The sequence below is a fragment of the Marmota marmota genome, unplaced genomic scaffold, assembly GCF_001458135.2.
Source record: "Marmota marmota marmota unplaced genomic scaffold, marMar, whole genome shotgun sequence".
Classification (NCBI taxonomy): Eukaryota; Metazoa; Chordata; class Mammalia; order Rodentia; family Sciuridae; genus Marmota; species Marmota marmota.
The window spans coordinates 606252-623018 of NW_026000185.1; the positions used below are offsets into that span (position 1 = coordinate 606252).

At 55.5% G+C, this 16767-nt stretch overlaps 1 protein-coding gene and 1 long non-coding RNA gene across 2 annotated transcripts in view; both read right to left on the reverse strand.

Moving 5' to 3' along the window:
• The window catches only part of Clec16a (C-type lectin domain containing 16A), a 186260-nt gene that overhangs the window by 76900 nt on the left and 92593 nt on the right, over positions 1-16767 (reverse strand). The window contains exon 19 of the mRNA XM_048790048.1: positions 10830-10950. Within this exon, the coding sequence (XP_048646005.1) occupies positions 10830-10950 (121 nt within the window). The remainder of the gene's footprint in view (positions 1-10829; positions 10951-16767) is intronic.
• On the reverse strand, positions 3938-7457 carry LOC125612295. The gene is made up of 2 exons (XR_007342589.1): positions 5670-7457; positions 3938-5316 (listed from the first exon to the last, which is right to left on the reverse strand). It is a non-coding gene; the product is annotated as an uncharacterized LOC125612295 (long non-coding RNA).

Below are 16767 nucleotides of genomic sequence, written 5' to 3' on the forward strand. Positions count from 1 at the left end.
CCGGCACACAATGTGTGAGGCAGGGGCATCCAGGAAGTCCAACCTCTCTCAGAGGAAGTGCCCAAAGTGGAGAGGCGAGGTGACTTTTCCTTAACTCGGGAACAGGGGTTCGGTGTGCACGGCAACTTACGAAGCTCGACTCCATGCATCCTGGCAGGGGAAGAGCGAGAGCGCGGGCAGCAGCCTGAGGACGGCTGACCTGTGCGCCCCCTGCCCCCGCCAGTGCCTGCCTGCTGCCTGGCAGGATCCCCCAGGGGAAGAACTGGCTCTGCACACGAAGCCACCTGCCCCTTCCTCCTCTGAGGACGGGTGTACTGCAGCCCTGGAGTTAAGGCCACCTGTGTGGACCTCACTGAGGACTGTGGGCTCTTGTGAGGGGACTTGGACAGAACCTGCTTTCTAGCTTAGGGGCTGACCTCAGGACTTGGAGGTGCGAACTCTTCAGGGACGCTGTCTTTGCCCCACGACAGATTTCAGTGGTCATCCCCGCCAAGCCAGGGCTTTCTTGCCTCAACGTGGCCTGTATTTGGGATCCTAGGTGACAACAGCTCGGCGAGGCGGGGGAGAGGCTGGCGTTCCCTGGTTCTGTCCCTCCCTGTGGGGCAGGAAGGCTGGAGGGTGAGGACGGGCTGGAGAGGAGTGGGGTCTGTGAGAAGGCCAGTGCCGGGCAGGAGGCAGGAGGAGTCCCGGGAGAGAGAGTGGGTGTAGGGGACAGCCCTCTCCTGAGGAGGCCTTCATAAAGGTCACACTGTCTGTGGTTGATCTGATATCAGGGCTGGAAGCCAACCCTCCCCTCCTGAGGCCCGAGCAGCCACCAGGTCCTCTGTCATCCCTAGGGGCCCTGGCCAGCGGTGGAGGTGGGAGTGTGGTGGGCGGGAAACCGGTGACTGGGGCAGAGGCAAGGAGCCCCGTGTAGGCGGAGCCCCAGACAGCCTCACTGAGTGGGCCAGGGCGAGAGGCCAGGGACACCTCAAACTCTGCGTTAACCCTCAGCGGGCTCCCCCTGTGGCGCCCCTCACTGCCCTCTCCTCCCCGTCAGCTGCATGCTGTCAAGGAGGCAGCACCGTGAGGCAGAGCAGGGGTGGGCACTGTGAAGCCAGTGACAGGTGGAAATCTCCAGGAACTCTGTGTGACTGGGGCCGCATGGTAAGGGACAAATGGGGGGCGGTGTCACATCATGCAGGGCTGTGCAGGTGACAGAGTCCTTGGGGCTGACCTTGAGACGGGAAGTCAGCACCCCTGAAGGTCCTCACATGTGCTTTGGGGGAGAAGGTGAGGTGGAGGCAGCTGTCCCTGTTCCTGAGTCCCGACAGGGTGGAAGGGCCACAGGAAGAGGAGGGGCATTCTCCCCGACTGACCCCTGAACTGGTGGAATCTGCCAGAGCCTGTCGCGGGATGAGAAGCAGAGAGGAGACAAGCTACAGAAACCCAGGAGGCCTGGCTCACCGACGGCAGGACGGCTGCATCGTGTCCTCCCAACAGCCCGCAAAGTCAGCTAGGGAGGTCGGAGGGCAGGGAGGCCAAGAAGCAGGCCGGAGGTGGTGCCCGACGGTGCCAGGACTGAGGCTCAGCTGATGGCGGGGCCGGTCCCTGCTCCTGGCAGCTCCACGGTGCAGCTGCATCCAGAACCATCCACAGCCCAGGGCTGTGACACGCCTCAGAAGATGTCACTCTGGGCAAATCTAGGCCACCAGATCCCTTCCTGAGAATCCAAATCATGGCCCCATTTTCAAATGCGTGAAGGACTGGGCTTTGGAGAAAATACTCAAATTGCAGAATCTTTAGCAGAAACAATAATTTTTATGCTAAGAGGGGGAAAAGCTCAAAACCCTGTCTTTCTGACTCCAATGCCTCATCTCCCCAATGCACAGGATAAACGCTAGGAATTCTGCTTTGTAGAGGAAAAAAATGTCTGTCCTATGAGAACTGTCCCAGGCCCACGTCAATACGCAGCCAACAGGAGGGGCAGAGGCATCGGGTGCCCTTGTGATCTCTAATGCAGCTCAATTATGATCGCAAGTTTATAAAACAGGCAGGGATTACAGGAATATACATTAAACCACATCAATGAATGCTACTGAGGGAAAAAAAAAAAAAAACAGATCCAGCAGACAGGTACCAATCAAATAATCAATACGCAGGAAACAGCTACATCACCCTGCTTTAAAAGAACCAAATAATGCTGCAATTGGATTTACTTAAAAATTTTCCACTTGAACAAAACTGACAGCTGTATTATAATCACATTTCCAGTCAGTTTATAAGACACAAATCTCATTTCTCCATTTCTGAAAAGTGGCCAGCAGCGTTACTCACCCGGCACGCGGAGAAGCCCGATCTGTGAGGGCCACCAACTCCTGCTTCCTGCTCCTCAGAGTCAGTGGTCTAAGTCAAACGTGACTTTCTCCTGGTGCACCCAGCTCAGAGCCCCAGTTTCCAAATGGCACAAGGAAGGGGGGAAAGACTTGGGGAGGCAGGCTGGGGAATTCTAACTCAGAGCAGCAAAATGATCTGGGGGTAGCTCAACTCTTGAAATGAAGATCATCTACGCGTTTAAAAAACAAGGTGGGTCGAAGATTTGGGGGATATTTCATTAGCCAGGGCTTTGATGTGGGGGGTGGGGAGCTGGCACTGGGAACTCTTCAAATGTACACAATGAAGGACCAACATCATTCTGTAACTCACACTCTGATTGCCTTGAATTACTCAAGACCAAGTTTAGAAATGCCGCTGGAGTTTATAAATAGCTAAAGTGGCTGCTGACACCTGAATCAGTTCAATGCGACAAGCCTCTTCCGCGAGTCAGCTCTGTGCCATGCATGGGCACCGGGACACACTCGCAGGGGGGCAACTAGTTGGAGATGCACCGCCCACAGGGAGTGGAGCTGGACAGCGATGCAGGCGAGGTGACAGAGGCAGGCTGGCCACGTCCAGGAGCTACACACAGCACCACAGCCGGGAGGGTGCACATGAACCAGGACACGGGCAGAGAGGGAGGGCGGAAGTCTCTAGGGACAGGCACAGAGGGCCTGGCGGGGGTGGGGGTGGTGTGCAGCTGCTAAGGCTGATCGCTGGAAGCCCCTGATCGTGGGGCGGGAGGGGGTCAAGAGTCACTCCAAGGTGGCAGGTCGGGGGAGGCCCACCAGGGTGCTCTACTGAACATCTCCGTTTGCAGAGGCCTGTGTGGGCTGTGCCCCCTTCAGAGACAAAAACACAGGTGGGGAGCGCAACACGAGGAGCCACCAAAGCACACTGTTCTCGGACACCTGCGTGCTGGCCTCTCTGGTTTCGTGTTAACAACACTGGTCCACTTTGGCATTGGCACTGAACAAACCACTTCTCCAGGGCCCCCGCGTGGATGCTTGAACTAAAGCGCCCCGAGGCGCTCTCAGGGTCTGGCTGCAGCCTCTCCCCCACGGCCGGCGGTTTCGGTTCTCCAGCCAGCACCCACCTTCCTCAAAGTCATCTTTCCAAGAAACTCATCTGATTACTGAGCCTGTGTGACCTCTTCCACTCTCCAGTGTCTCCTGGACAGGAACAGTTATGGGCTTTGCTCTGTCAGAGGCCTACAGAGACTCTCTCAGTGTCAACCCGAGTATCTCATGCCCAGCGTCAGTCACACGGGGACAGCAAGGACGGTTTATCCCAAGTCTCCATCCACCCAAGGGGATGCTGACCATTTCCCAAAGATGCTCTTTTAATCTACAGAAGAGCCCCAAAGCAGGAGCGATGGGCTGCATTCTACAGAGAGAGGAGGAGGAGAGGTGAACGAGCTTCCCAATGTCACACAGCGGGGATTCAAACCCAGGTTCTTCTAAACCTAGGGCCTGAGCATTACGGTCCTCGATTACAAGATGTTAGATTTTTAAGGACCTGATCTCCTTCTTGCCCCCTCCTTAAGCTTTTACTTTGAAAAAGTTTCAAACTTCCAGAAAAGTTTAAAGAACAGGAAAGTGAACACACTTTTATTTTCTGAGTCATTCCAAAGCGTTTGTAAAGCGTCCTAAACATTTCAGCCTGGACTGGCCAAGGAGGCCTTGCAAGGACACTCTCTCTCACCCAACCATCCGGCACAATCACACCCAGCAAATGAAATGCTGATCTCAGTTACACAAATCCACATGCAAACTCTCAATCTCCAGAAAAATTTCCTAAAAATCTACTTTTTAATTTTCTCAATCCGAGAGCTAATTCACGTTGATGGTCAGCGTGTCCCTCTAGCTTCAAAATCAAGAAGAGGACCCTGCTTCCCACGCCCTTTTGAGGGGTGTTCTTCCAGGACGATTTCTCTGCTTGGTAGAATCAGCTCCACACTCGGCCTGCTCCTCTCCGCCTTCGTTGTGCGGGGGACAGAGCCCGGGCGTGTGCATGCCAGGCCAGCACTCGACCGATGAGCGACAGGTCTAACGTCCCGTCAGCTCTCTTCTGGCTTTGTTTTTCACTGTCTTCACTATTTGTGCTGTTTTATCATTTTCACCGGGACCATGACAATGACAGGGCCAACCCAGGGAGGGGACTTTCTAGAACTGACGGGACCAGGCTTGCCACTGGCCCTCCGAGACAGATCAGTGAGCTCACTTTCTCCCACACTTGGAATCGCACCACTGACCCGGAGACCAGTTGCCCGGCGCTCGATGCTTCCACTCTGCCTAAAAGCTGGTCTGCGAGGGAGCTGGCGGCGCAGACAGGACGTGAGCAGCTGGGGAGATGGGGGTCCTGCACGGGCTTCGGGGACCCTCCTGCTCACACTCATCCACGTCAGCAGTGAAGGAGGATGAAGAAGGGGACCTTGGCTGGATGTCGAACGTGGCCGAGAACGTGGAGGACGGGGCCTCGCGTGAGCTTCCGTGGCCTTCAGCGCCCTGCAGTGCTTGCTCTGGGGAAGGATGGATTTGGGGGGACAGGGGGTCCCTGAGGTGTCTGAAGAAAAACAAGGAGGCAGGTAGGGAGGTGGTCATGGTGCTGCTCAGCCTCGAGGGTCAGCGCTCTGCTCTTTATCGGGAGGGGGGCTGGAGGGTCACTTGGAACAAAGACAGCCCTGGCTTCCCGTCTGCACTGAAGGCACAATGGTGCAGGCCAGGCTGAGGAGGAGCGGCGCCAGGCAGGGGCGGCTCGGAAGAGGCCACTTCAGCACCCGGGTGAAGGTGGTGGCCGTTCAAACCAGGGTGCTCGGGGAGAGTGGGGAGGGAGCTCAGGCCTGGTGGCGCTCGGCGGCAACAGAAAGAGGAAGCTAAGGATGAGCCCCAGGTTGTGGCTCCAGATCAGCTGCGAGGGGAGGGCTGCCGGGCGGTTCTGTGGGGAAGACCGAGTTCTGACCTGCCATTAAAGCACAGTATGTGGCTTGGTCAGCCCTGCTATCTCTAGACAAGACGGTCCCTCACTCTGAGATGGCGTCCTACCTACTTGCCTAATATTAAACTCCTTTCTTTTATGGAATAATAGTTCATAAATGCTTTTTAAATTTTGGTTATTACTAATTTTTCAGACACAGGGTCTCGCTATAGCCCAGGCTGGCTTTGAACTCCTGGGCTCAGACAATCCTCCTACCTTGGTCTCCTGAGTACCTGGGACTATAGACACACACCACCCTGACCATAAATGCCTTCATTAAAAGTGAATAAATAAATAAAGTCTGCTTGGTTAAAGAACAAGGTGGCAATTCTACCTACCTTTTGTTTTGAGACCTTCCTGGGCTGTGGACTCCCAAGGTCCTAGGACGGATATCTCCAGCCCCAGGACGGGAAGTGTCCAAATCTAGGAAAGCCATCAGACACCCAGCCCAGACCTGCCGACTTGTAGGCAATTCTCTGGAGGCTCTGCACCTTCTCTTATGGACCACACAACGAAGGGACCGACAGTCTTCCCTGGGTTAAAGCAGGTAGAAGTGGAAATGTCTCCCACCTGTGGGACGGTTGCAGATGTCTCAGTCAATGGAAAAGGACACAGGCATAACCTGGACGGTTCTCAGACCTACGAAGTGATGCGGGCACTGCTGCAGAGGGGCCACGGCGTGGGCTTCCTGCCTGCCCTCTCGTCTCCTTGAGCTCCCTCCCAGCACCCTCACCTGGCCACGTTCCCAAGCTCCAGCTGTGCCAGGCCCTGTTCCGAGCACGTCGCGCACACTGCTCACTCAGCTCTTCCGAGACTGTCCTACAGAAGGGAGGCACCAGGAGAGGAGGCGGCTCGCCTATGGGGACACAGCAGGCTGGGGCTCTTCAGTCCTGCACGCTGAGCCCACACCCAGACCTCACCTGGGACCCCTGACCTGGCGGTGCCAGCTCCAGAGGTGGAGTGCACTTTGAGGCCAGGGGTCCCTGTGGGAAAGCCTGAGTCGACTCTTGGCTCCTCCTGGCCACTGCCCCATTGTTCCCAGCATGTTGGCCACACCCACAAACAGCTCAAGGAAGGAATGGGTTTTCATTGAAGGGGTTTGCGGGTCGATTTTGTAAAAATCAGAACACAAGACTCCACACGCATGCAGGACATGCTCTGGCCACAGCTGCGTGAACGTGAGTGCCCGCGTGAGTGCCCGCGTGAGGGGGCAGAAGGAAACGGAAACGCAACATGCCCGGCGGCCTGCTGTCTCTGTAGGGCGTCTGGAAAATGGGCACATTTCTTCAGTACGGGGATGGCTTGTGGTATCTGGGAACAGGCAGGAGCCTGGGGTTCCTCCTCAAAGGCTATTTGTCCTTAGAGGACTCACCAGTAGTGAGTCACACGGCCTCCGGCCCAAGCCACTGGAGCTGCCTTTCCTAACCCCCAACAGTGCCACCACACAAGCGATGGACTGGCTCGAATACTTCAGGGTACAGCTGTGGCTCAAGAAAGGAGGAGGTCCTCGGTGCGCAGCCGCCCGACAGCCCCTCGTCCAGCTCTTCAGCGCAGCCGGGCGGCTCTCACGGAACACTTCCTTTGGACCAAGCTCAGCGCTGCGTGCTTGACACACATGATGCTCCCAACGGCTCTCCCTAGAGGGTCTCCTAGAGCCATTTTAAAGGCAAGGCCACTGAGAGTCACAAGCATCAAGACCCTGGGAAAGTCACAAAGCTCATCATTTCCAATCACACCAGAGGTGGTCAAATCGCCTGTCCATGGGCCAGGCGGAGAGCACACGGGTGGAAGAACATGGGCCCTACCTCCAGGGGAAGCTCCCGTCCCCACATTCAGCCCAAAGCAGCAACCAGGGCTGGGGGCACTTGGGGTCTGCAAATGGTGTCGACCAATTCAATTAAAGAGAGTAGGAAAGAGTCCTTGTCGGGTAGGGAAGTATTCAGAGATGCAATAACATCACACCTTCTGTGTGCTTGGTGCACTGAGTGGGCGGGCTGTCTCAGAAAGCATGATGGTGGGAAGAGAAAACACAATTTTGCAAAATGGTCAACAACCGGGAGTCTAAGAGCCGGCGTGCGGAGTCAGGGCGCTGTTCTCTCTGAAACACACCTGTCCCACCTGGTCCCCCTCCCTCCTCCTCTGCCCCTCCCCTCCCCTCCCCTCCTCTCCCTCCTTCAGCAGGCTCAGCCAGCTCGTGGCCCTCCCGCTTCCTCCTCTCCACCAAAACCCAGGACAGGCTTCCCTTCAAGCATCACCAGGGTGCTTCTTTCCTAAGTGGGGACATCTTTGCTGCTCCATGGCAGAGGCCATCTTTTGTGCCAAATGCTTGAGCTGACCAGCCTGGGCTGGTTGCTGGGGAGTGTGCTCACACTGAGGTTTCTTATCCAAGAGCAAGGAGGTCAGTAAATACTGCTCCATGCCACCGTTCCTGCCACGTGGAGCCGGGTTCTTTAAGCCCACCAACCGTACCGAAGGCGATACCAGCTGACCAGCCCCAGACACCTCGCCCTGAGCTGGCTCCTTACCCCACAGACAGATGAGGCGTGCCCACTTCCAGCCATCCTGCCTCCCGGCATGCTCCACAGTTTGACACACAGAAGGCATTTTGTGCATTGAAAAGTAACGGTGATTTTTAGCCCATGGTAAGTGAGGAGCTCTAGTGTTTACAAACAAAATAGCCCTTTTTAAAGTTGAAAGCTCCAAACTGTTTTAACTTCAAACTTCCTCAAATTGAGGGTAGAAGCTGGAGGGCTGCCCTGCGGGCCTGGGAGATGTGCCCCTGCCCAGCCCGTCTAGCACAGCCTAATTAAATCCACACACAGAGTATCTCCTGGCTTTGGTTGTTTTAAATTGTAACCACTTCTATGGGACCCGTAGAGAAGCAATCGAGCTACTTCTGCCCAGTTTGATCAAACTGCATTAGATTCGTTTTTTTCCTTTTTCTATCATTTGCATATTTCTTATGTGGTTGGGTGGCCAAATCCAACCAGCTAGGATCCAGGCAGGGTCCCTGGATTTGGCTGCCAGTAACACAATCCCAAGAAAACAAAAAAAGCCAACCAACAACACATGCTCTTATTTTAGTATCATGTGCTTTCAAAATCCATAATCCCAGTATTTTCTGAACGCCACCCTCTTCAGCAAAAGACATAATTTGCAATCAGGCTGGGTAAAGACAGACAGCCATTACTTTCTTAATGGCCAACTACCCAAAAAGGCTCAGTTAAGTGATCTCAACTAGCAATCTAATCAATTAGAATTGATAAGTGCAATACTTGTAACCTTTATTTCAGCAGGCCATTCCTAGGGGGAGGAGAGAAGGAATGTGAATTCCCAGCATAAAATTTAATTCCATTTCACGGATGAAAACATTCTCAGTGCTGCTGGAAGGCCCCTTAAAGCAAGCTGTTTCCCTTCCTCTCCTGGATCAAAATGAGAAAGACTGGCTTAAGATCCTCTCCAGCCGGCTCCATCAATTCACAGGAATCACTGTGGCCATTTCTCAATGGAGAAAGGGCCAAAGGAGATGGGCGCAGAGAGGTCAGGGATTCTTTGTTCTCCAAAGAAAGGGCAAGATCACAGACCATGAACCAGAGGGAGGCCAGAAAGAAGGAATCAGACGGGTAACAAGCACAGCGCTCACGGAGGACTGTCGGTGTGTGGGGCAGCGCAACACACTCTTTATGGCGAGGCGGCCTTTAACTAGCAGGTCCCACCACCTACCTGCAGCCTGCTGAGGACAGTTGTGTGCGAGGTATGACACCTGCTCATCGCACGTCATATCACACTTCCCTTGCTCCTCAGAACAACCTGTAGTGTAAGAACGGCCAACCCCAGTGTGAGGGCATGGGGTGCTGGGGACTGTACCCAAGGCCTTGCAAATGCCAGGCAAGCGCGCCACACGGAGCTACACCTGAGCCCTGACGGTCCCCCCACTTTACAGGTGGGGAAACGGGCTGTGGAGGTTTTGGTCATCTGTTTAAGGAGGTGCACAGCAGGGCAGGGCTATCAGTCACAAAAGACAGTACTTAAGAATCCGTATCATGATCTTACTGAACAGGTTAGCCAAAACCTTCTGAACCATACACTAAAGTTTGCCAGATTTTGCTGTGAATAAACTATATCCCAATAAACTGATTTAAATCAGTCAATAAAGTTAACTTAAAATAACAACGCCATCACCTCAGACAATGGCCACCCATTGTTGCTGCCTGCCCAGCCCCCACCTCCTCTTTAGGGTCACTCTTTGTGGGTCCCTCCTTCCTAAGGCCCAGGCTAGGGAGTTCTGAAGGAACGGCCCCACCCTCCCAGCTCTGGGCTGGCTGTGTGACCCGCTGAGACAGTCAGTGTTGCACATGCTCTGACCACGCCTGGTTCAGGAGGGCTGCGACCTAAGCCAGAGCAGCGATGGCTCCACCCCAGGCTTCTGTGACGTTTGGAGCTGCTGAGCTGCTGCAGCAAGCCTTGGGCTGCTGGTGGCTGTCCTGCCGCCACCTGGTGAAAGTCCTCCTGGGGAGGAGAGTGGGCGAGGGTCAACAGGGCTGCTTCTCAGGCTGGCATCCCAGCAGCTTGGGAGGCTGAGGCAAGAGGATCACGAGTTCAAAGCCAGCCTCAGCAAAAGGCAAGGCTCTAGGCAACTCAGCGAGACCCTGTCTCTAAATAAAATACAAAACAGGGCTGGGGATGGGGCTCAGCGGTAGAGCACTCCGCGGTAGAGCATGTGCGAGGCGCTGGGTTCCATCCTCAGCACCACATAAAAATAAAAAAATAAAGACACTGTGTTCAACTACGGGGGTGGGGGGGCTGCTTCTTGGTGGTATTGAGTGCTCAGAGCCAGCTGTGCCTTACCACAGAACTACTCCTGGATTTTCCAGATCATCAGCCAGTTCTCCTGCCTTACTCCACGAGCAGCCTAATTTTCCACCGCTTACGATTCCGTACTGGTGATATGCTGTAATGCTTTTCATAGAAAACCGTGTTGTCCTTCAGTGTGCGCATGCCCCGTGGTGGAAGGAGGAAAAAGAAAGCTTCAAGGAGATGGGTTCTGGCCTCTACACGCTGTCTCCTTTAAATCTCTGCCTCATATTGCAGATGAGAATACTGAGGCCCTGCCAGGTCCAGTGAGCAGCCTGAGGTCACGGCTGAGCACGTGGTCCTTCAGCCTCCCGAGCCTCACCCTCACCTAAACACTGCGGACCTGCTTCCTTTCTGTAGGAGCAGAGTCCTTCCCTCATGGACGACGCAGGAAGCCCAGACACAACACTAGTCAAAGCCATGCCGGGCTGGTGTTCGGAGGGCAGGGGCCCTGTGTTCCAGAGAGCAGAACCTGCAGACTGACATCTACGGGCCTAGAACCTGCGGCCCTTATCTTCAAAACTTTCAGGTGACAAGCATGCACTGGCTCACAGGCACAGGTCGGTGGCAGTACATGAGGTAGGCCCCGCACCATCCTCACACAACGAGGTGTGACTGTGTCCCCACCCCCTGGGCCGACTCACTCAGGTCCAGGACGTCGTCGGTCTTGATCAGGTCCTCCTCCCGGGTCAGCGGCAGCTGGGTCTCCGGCTCCCCTCGCAGCTGCAGCGACAGGGAGCGCAGCGTGAAGAACACCCGGATGGCCTGCACGAGAGAGCAGAGGGGGCTGCAGACGTCCCAGCGAGGGGCCCGCACCCAGAGAGGGCAGGTCACTCGTGGCCACAGAGAAGGGAGAACCACACAAAGCAGCGCCAGCTCCGGGCCCGGCCACCGTCACAGCAGAAACCAGTTCAGCACCACGTGAAGAGGAATACGCGGACTCCAGACCAAGGGCCGTACGCTTCCTCTAGAGAGGAAAAGGGAGAAGAGGCGGGAGAGGCAGAGCTCAGGAAAATGAAGGGAGCCGGGGAGGAAAGGGACCAGGGGGGAGGCGGGGAGGAAGGGGAGCGCTGGGGAGGGTCCTGGCTAGGTCCCACGGCGGGCACACGAGGACGCGCCACAGCACACGCCGCCACCATGCGCAACTACAAAGCACTGACAGAAAGACAGGGGGAAAGAGACAAGTCACCCCCATGTTCAGGTCTGGAGCGCTCTCCCTCACACCCTCACGGAGCACCTGTCATCTGCCAGGACTGCCTCTCAAGAGTCACATGACCTGGACGCATATTCTGCCCCCGCAGTCACCACCCGAGACAGGCAACTGAGACTCAAGGAGGTGACAGGAGCTGCCTATGGCATGCCCCTAAGGAGGGCTGGAATCCAGGCCTCTTCCAGTGACACCGCAGGCTACGGAGACCCACCCGGCTAGGGAGAGCCTTTCGAGGTCCTCCCCACCGAAGCAGGAGCGGGGAGACGAGCAGGGAGATGCACGTGGTCTTCAGAGACAATTAAAATCCTGGCTCTGTCCTCCAGGGACAGTCCCTCCACGGTAGCCCCTTGGCTTACAGTGGGGACTGTGCTGCTGACAGGGCTAAGGCCTGGCCCCGGGAAGGTGTGCACTGATACTCCTGAACCTGCCAGCACAGGATTCCTGATCCAGGCCGGGCTGCTGGTCAGAGTCCAGGGTGGCCGCCAGGCATCTCCAGAAAGGACAATAAGGCAGAGTCCCGGAAGCCAGTGAGGTCTGCAGAGAGCAGCCTTCAGCCTGCCACCTGGGCCAAGAAGCATGAGGCAGTCCCCAAGAAACAGCACCTCCAGGCCGCTCCCCCTGACATGGAATGACACGCGCCCAGCGGGGGACACAGCTCAGAACCAGACAGACAGGTCTGCCCTGGACTCCCAGCTCCACTGTGCTGGGCAAGGCCCCTGACTTCTGTGGGCCTCATTTTCCTCATCAGGGACGTGGGCACAACAATCTCTAATGTCCAGGGCCATGGACAGCCCTGAGATAAATGCTGGAGAGGAACAACCAGCACAGCTCTCCAAACAGGGGCAGCCATCCATCCACTTAACAGATGCCACCGGGACACAGAGGAGGATGAAGGGACAAACCACTGTGACCACAGGTGACCTGCACAAAGTTGAACTCCAGCAGGCCTCCCACAGATGCTGAGAAGGACAGCCCTGGCCCACGTGAGGTGCCTCCCAGGTCTTACACGGCCTCGTCAGGTCCTGGGCATGAGGCTGCTCGTCTGCCCACTTCCTTGCTCCTGGGTCCTGCCTTGGTCCCCACCTGGTGGGACACCTTGGACCAGTCTCCTGCGGAGGACACTGGAAGGGCACTGCCCTCCTGAAGCACTGCATCTTCTCTGCACAGCACAAAGCTCTGTGCTGCGGTGGCAGCGGTGGCAGCGGTGGCGGCACTGGGGTCTGACCTGAGCTCTTAGCAGTACAGATTGTAAAGTACAGTTTCCATAAAGACAACTGTTAACTATCAGATTTGTCCCAAGAGGTGGAGTTCTGTTAAAAAATCAAAAGAGCTTACATTTAGTAAGCACCTACTGTCTACCAGGGGCTGGGGGTACCGCCGTGAACTTCAAGGCCTCAGGGAAGAAAGAGAGCTGCATGGGCAGAGTGACCTCAGGTCCCACAGATGCTAAGTGGCTGAGACTCAGCAATGTCAGGTGCTTGTGTCCCTCAGCCCTGTGCCAGCCCAGCATAGAAGGCTCAAGATGTGGGTGGTCACTGGGAACATATGGCAGTTTGAACTCTCAAATAAGGAGACATGACCTTGGGAATGTGGAGAGAGGAAGAAAAGGCCCAACCAGGCAGGTCCCACTCAAGGGGGCCTCATGTCCCTGGCCCCTCCTCCTGGGGCTCTAAAGGCAGACGCCAGCAGGACCAGAGCAGAGATGAGAAAGCAGAGATGCACCACTGTCTCCTCCGCCCAAGCCTGGGGAAGCCGAGGCCGTCCAGCACACACGCAAGGAGCCTGGACCTGGCGCCCAACACAGGCCTTTTGGCAAGACATCTGCTTTTGCTCGGCAAACAACAAATGGAAGATATTTCCAGGAATACAAACAAAAAATAAAGCTACTTAAAATATAAAATACAACATAAAACATATAAAAGGAAATCCCACTACTTTTCCTAGTTTCTGCCCCAACTTCCAAGAGTAGAAAGAGTGCTCTTCAAAGTCAGGGGTGGGCGGAGGGGCAGACTCCCACAGGCAGGTGCTCCCTGGGGACAGAAGCCACCTCCCATGGGGGTCTACGAGGGCCTGGCAAGCATGTTGACCAGCGCCACGGTGCCCAAAACCCACCAAGAATGCTGGGCCACGAGGCTGAGGGTCACACACTCCACGCCACCACCTCCTGGAACAGCAGCACTCTGGTCACCGCAGCCTGCTGGGGACCGTGCGGGCTGTGCGGTGTCCCCTCCTCAGGCCTTCTAACAACCCTGCGTGGCTCCCATCTTACAGACAGAGAAACCAGCGCTCAGGGATGTTAGCTCCTGCCTAAGGTCACTGGGTGCAAGACTGCCTTCTAAGTCTGTTCTTCCAACCACACTTCTTGGTCTTCAGAAGAGTCAAGCCAGGGCCTGGGACCCTGGTTTTATTGAGTGCTTCTCTTTTCTTTTTGCTGAATAAAGATGCAAGCTTAAAAGCATAAAAGAGAATAATAAATTATTATTCTTTCAGGTTTTTTCATAGAATACCAAGGAGGACAGATTCACTTTTGAAAAGCAGGGCCAGCCAACCAAGCTCAAATCTGAACTGCGTTCTCCTGTTTCCTTGCTTCAGTGAATCTGGAGGCAAACCCTGGCAAGCGCAGTGCTTCCGGGGAAGGAGTCCAGGGAGCAGGGGCGGGAGGTGGATCTGGAGTCAGACAGACCTTGGCTCAAGCTGGGCCTTTAGGTGAACACACGGATTCCCTGAGGCCCGCTAGTGCTCCGGAAATGGGGTGCCGTGAGGCGTGAGAGTGGAGGGGCAAGGAGAGGGGCAGAGGTGTGCCCAGCATAGATGGGGGTGGCCCTGGCTCAGCTCTCAACCCCTCTGTCCCTGCTGTGTGAGTGAGGCGCTCAGTGTAGGCGACAGTCACTCAGATTAGAAGCCTACTGAGGCCACGGAAATGGCTGTGAAAGTCAGTCATCGCTAAGAAAGTGCTGAAGCAGTTTAAGAGGAGTGCGACCCACGGAAAAGCAACGTGGCAGTGTGCAGGGGCACAAAAAGACGTTCACACCCTCCGAACCAGAAATGCCGTCTCTGGGAACTTATCCCAAAGAAACATGCAAAAGAAAAAAGAGGCTGTATTCATGAAGCAGCTCATAACAGCTCAGTTGAAAATAATGTAACAGTGAAAGCAACCAAAATGCCTACTAGCAGGAAAATGCCTAAGTAAACTATGGCAGAAGTTGCCAAAAAGCCTTTATGCAGTCACAAGACAGCCGTTTACGGCCACTGTCCCATGGGCTCCGGGTGCCGCTGGTGGGGGGGCACTCGCCCAGCACGCGGAGGCTCCAGGTTCCTTCCAGCACCGCAAAACAAGCAAGACCAAAACTGCACTGTGACAAACCTTCCTGTGCTACATGGAAAGCGTAGAAAGGGGCAGGGGACACAAGCAAGGCCAGGGCTCACTTCTGCCACCTTGAGAAGACAGTGCATGAGCAAAAGCGGCAGGAGACACAGGATCTGCCCACCCCTGCTTGGTCATGGAATCTGGGAGCTCTTCCCCGAGACTGGAAATGTTGGGCTGTCACTGCTCTTCTTCTCTGTCACACAGCCAAAGAGTAAAGCAAAAGGCCCCACATGCTCAAGGTCACTGGTGACAAACACGAGACCTGCTGGGTCGACGAGGGGACAGGGAGAGACGCGGGACGGTGGGCCAGCACTCCTGCGCTCCCTGCTCCGAGCTCACGGCAGGAAGAGGGCAGAGCGGGGCTCGGAGGCCTACCCCTTTCCTCCAGCAGTAAGCCTCAGGCCGTCTGTGGGCTGCGTGTGGACTGTGGCGCACAGCGGCCTCCGGAGGAACTCCCTGGGGCACTCCCCACAGGGACTGACCCCTGATGTGGGTGAACTTCCCCCTCAGCTCTGCCCAAGATCCCACACAGCACCCGAGAGGTCCTGCCAAGATGCCAATCACCTGCTGACCTGCACGACATAAAGAAGCAAGACTCCGCCCTTGAAGCCTGACCCCTGCCTTTGATGTACCCCTTAAATAAACCACCAGAGCCAAGTTGCCTTTGTCTAGTTCAAGAGCCATGTGGACTCTCAGGGGCTTTGCTTTTATAAATATATTTCTGAGTGTCTGTGTTTTAGTATTTGTTAATTATTAGAGATATTAAGATTTAGGGTGGCCATTTAGGGTGGCTTGGACTCCTCTGGGCAGAAGAACCCCCCAAATGAGACGTGACCGTCTTCCCTCCCCCAAAAGATTTAGAAGGCTGGAGATCCTAGCCTTGCCCTCCCGGGTGCCAAGTGCTTCACCTGTACAGCCCACACCCAAGCGCTCACTGTCTGCCAGCTGCTGGGCCGCTCGCTTCTCAGCTGCACTCTCATCTCCTGAGGGGAAGAGCTAAGGGGCAGGGTCCCTGAGGAACTTCAGGATCAGGGAGGTTAAGAAACGTGCTCGAGGTCACACAGCTAGTGTTGGGGTTTGGGCCATGGATGCTCTGAGGCATGAACTTGCATTCTTTCTTAGCAGCCTCTCTCAATTGCCCCTATGTGCAGGGTGGCTCCAGCCCAGTTCAAAGTTCTGCGGGAGTGTTCCCATCAGACAGACCCATGAGCTCCCGTGACCTTTCTTCATCATGAACTTCCCCTTGAGGCTGGCGTGGCTCAGGGGCACTCTTGCTGTTTTGGTCTGAGCACCTCCTGTCCCTGGCATCTTGCACATGCCTGGCACCTAGAAAAGGCTCAACAAATATGTCGAGTGAAAGAATGACTGGGGGAAGTCATGAAGGGCAAGGGGAGGACGGCGGATAGCCGGGTGCCTCTCCAGGCCTGCCCGCCCCCCATCCTCTGCCTCCACTGGTGCCCAGCCAGACTGCGGCACTCCTGGGACACGCGGCCCTCTCTGGCACCGCCGGACTCTGCATGGGCTGTTCCCCGCCTGGAAAGTGCCTCCTTTAACTCTCCTGGCTCCTCTTTGTCCTTTGGGCTCTACTCTGAAGTACCTCTGTAGAGCAGCTTTGGCTGCTCCCGCTGCTAAGAGCCGCCTGTCACTCAGCCCACGCCCTATCTGGCCACAGCTCCCTGCAACCTTGACTGCAGCCTGCCATCCATCCTGCTACCAGGGGCTTGTTAACAGAGTTCACCGCCAGGTGATGAGAGGCTTCCAGGAGGCAGGACACCTGTCCTGTCACTCCTGCGCGCCAGGCACAGCCCAGCATTTTTGGCATGTGGGAATCCAACGCCTCTTTGACGGATGTGTGAATCAATACTCGACAACTTAGGAGAGATTCACCAGTGAGGGCTGCTTGAACTATCTGATGAGTCCTTGAGGAAAATAAAGGGTGGATTTATGAAAAGGACCAGTCTCCTAAAAGTAAAGTCTATTTGGTTAAAAAAAAAAAAAAAAAAAA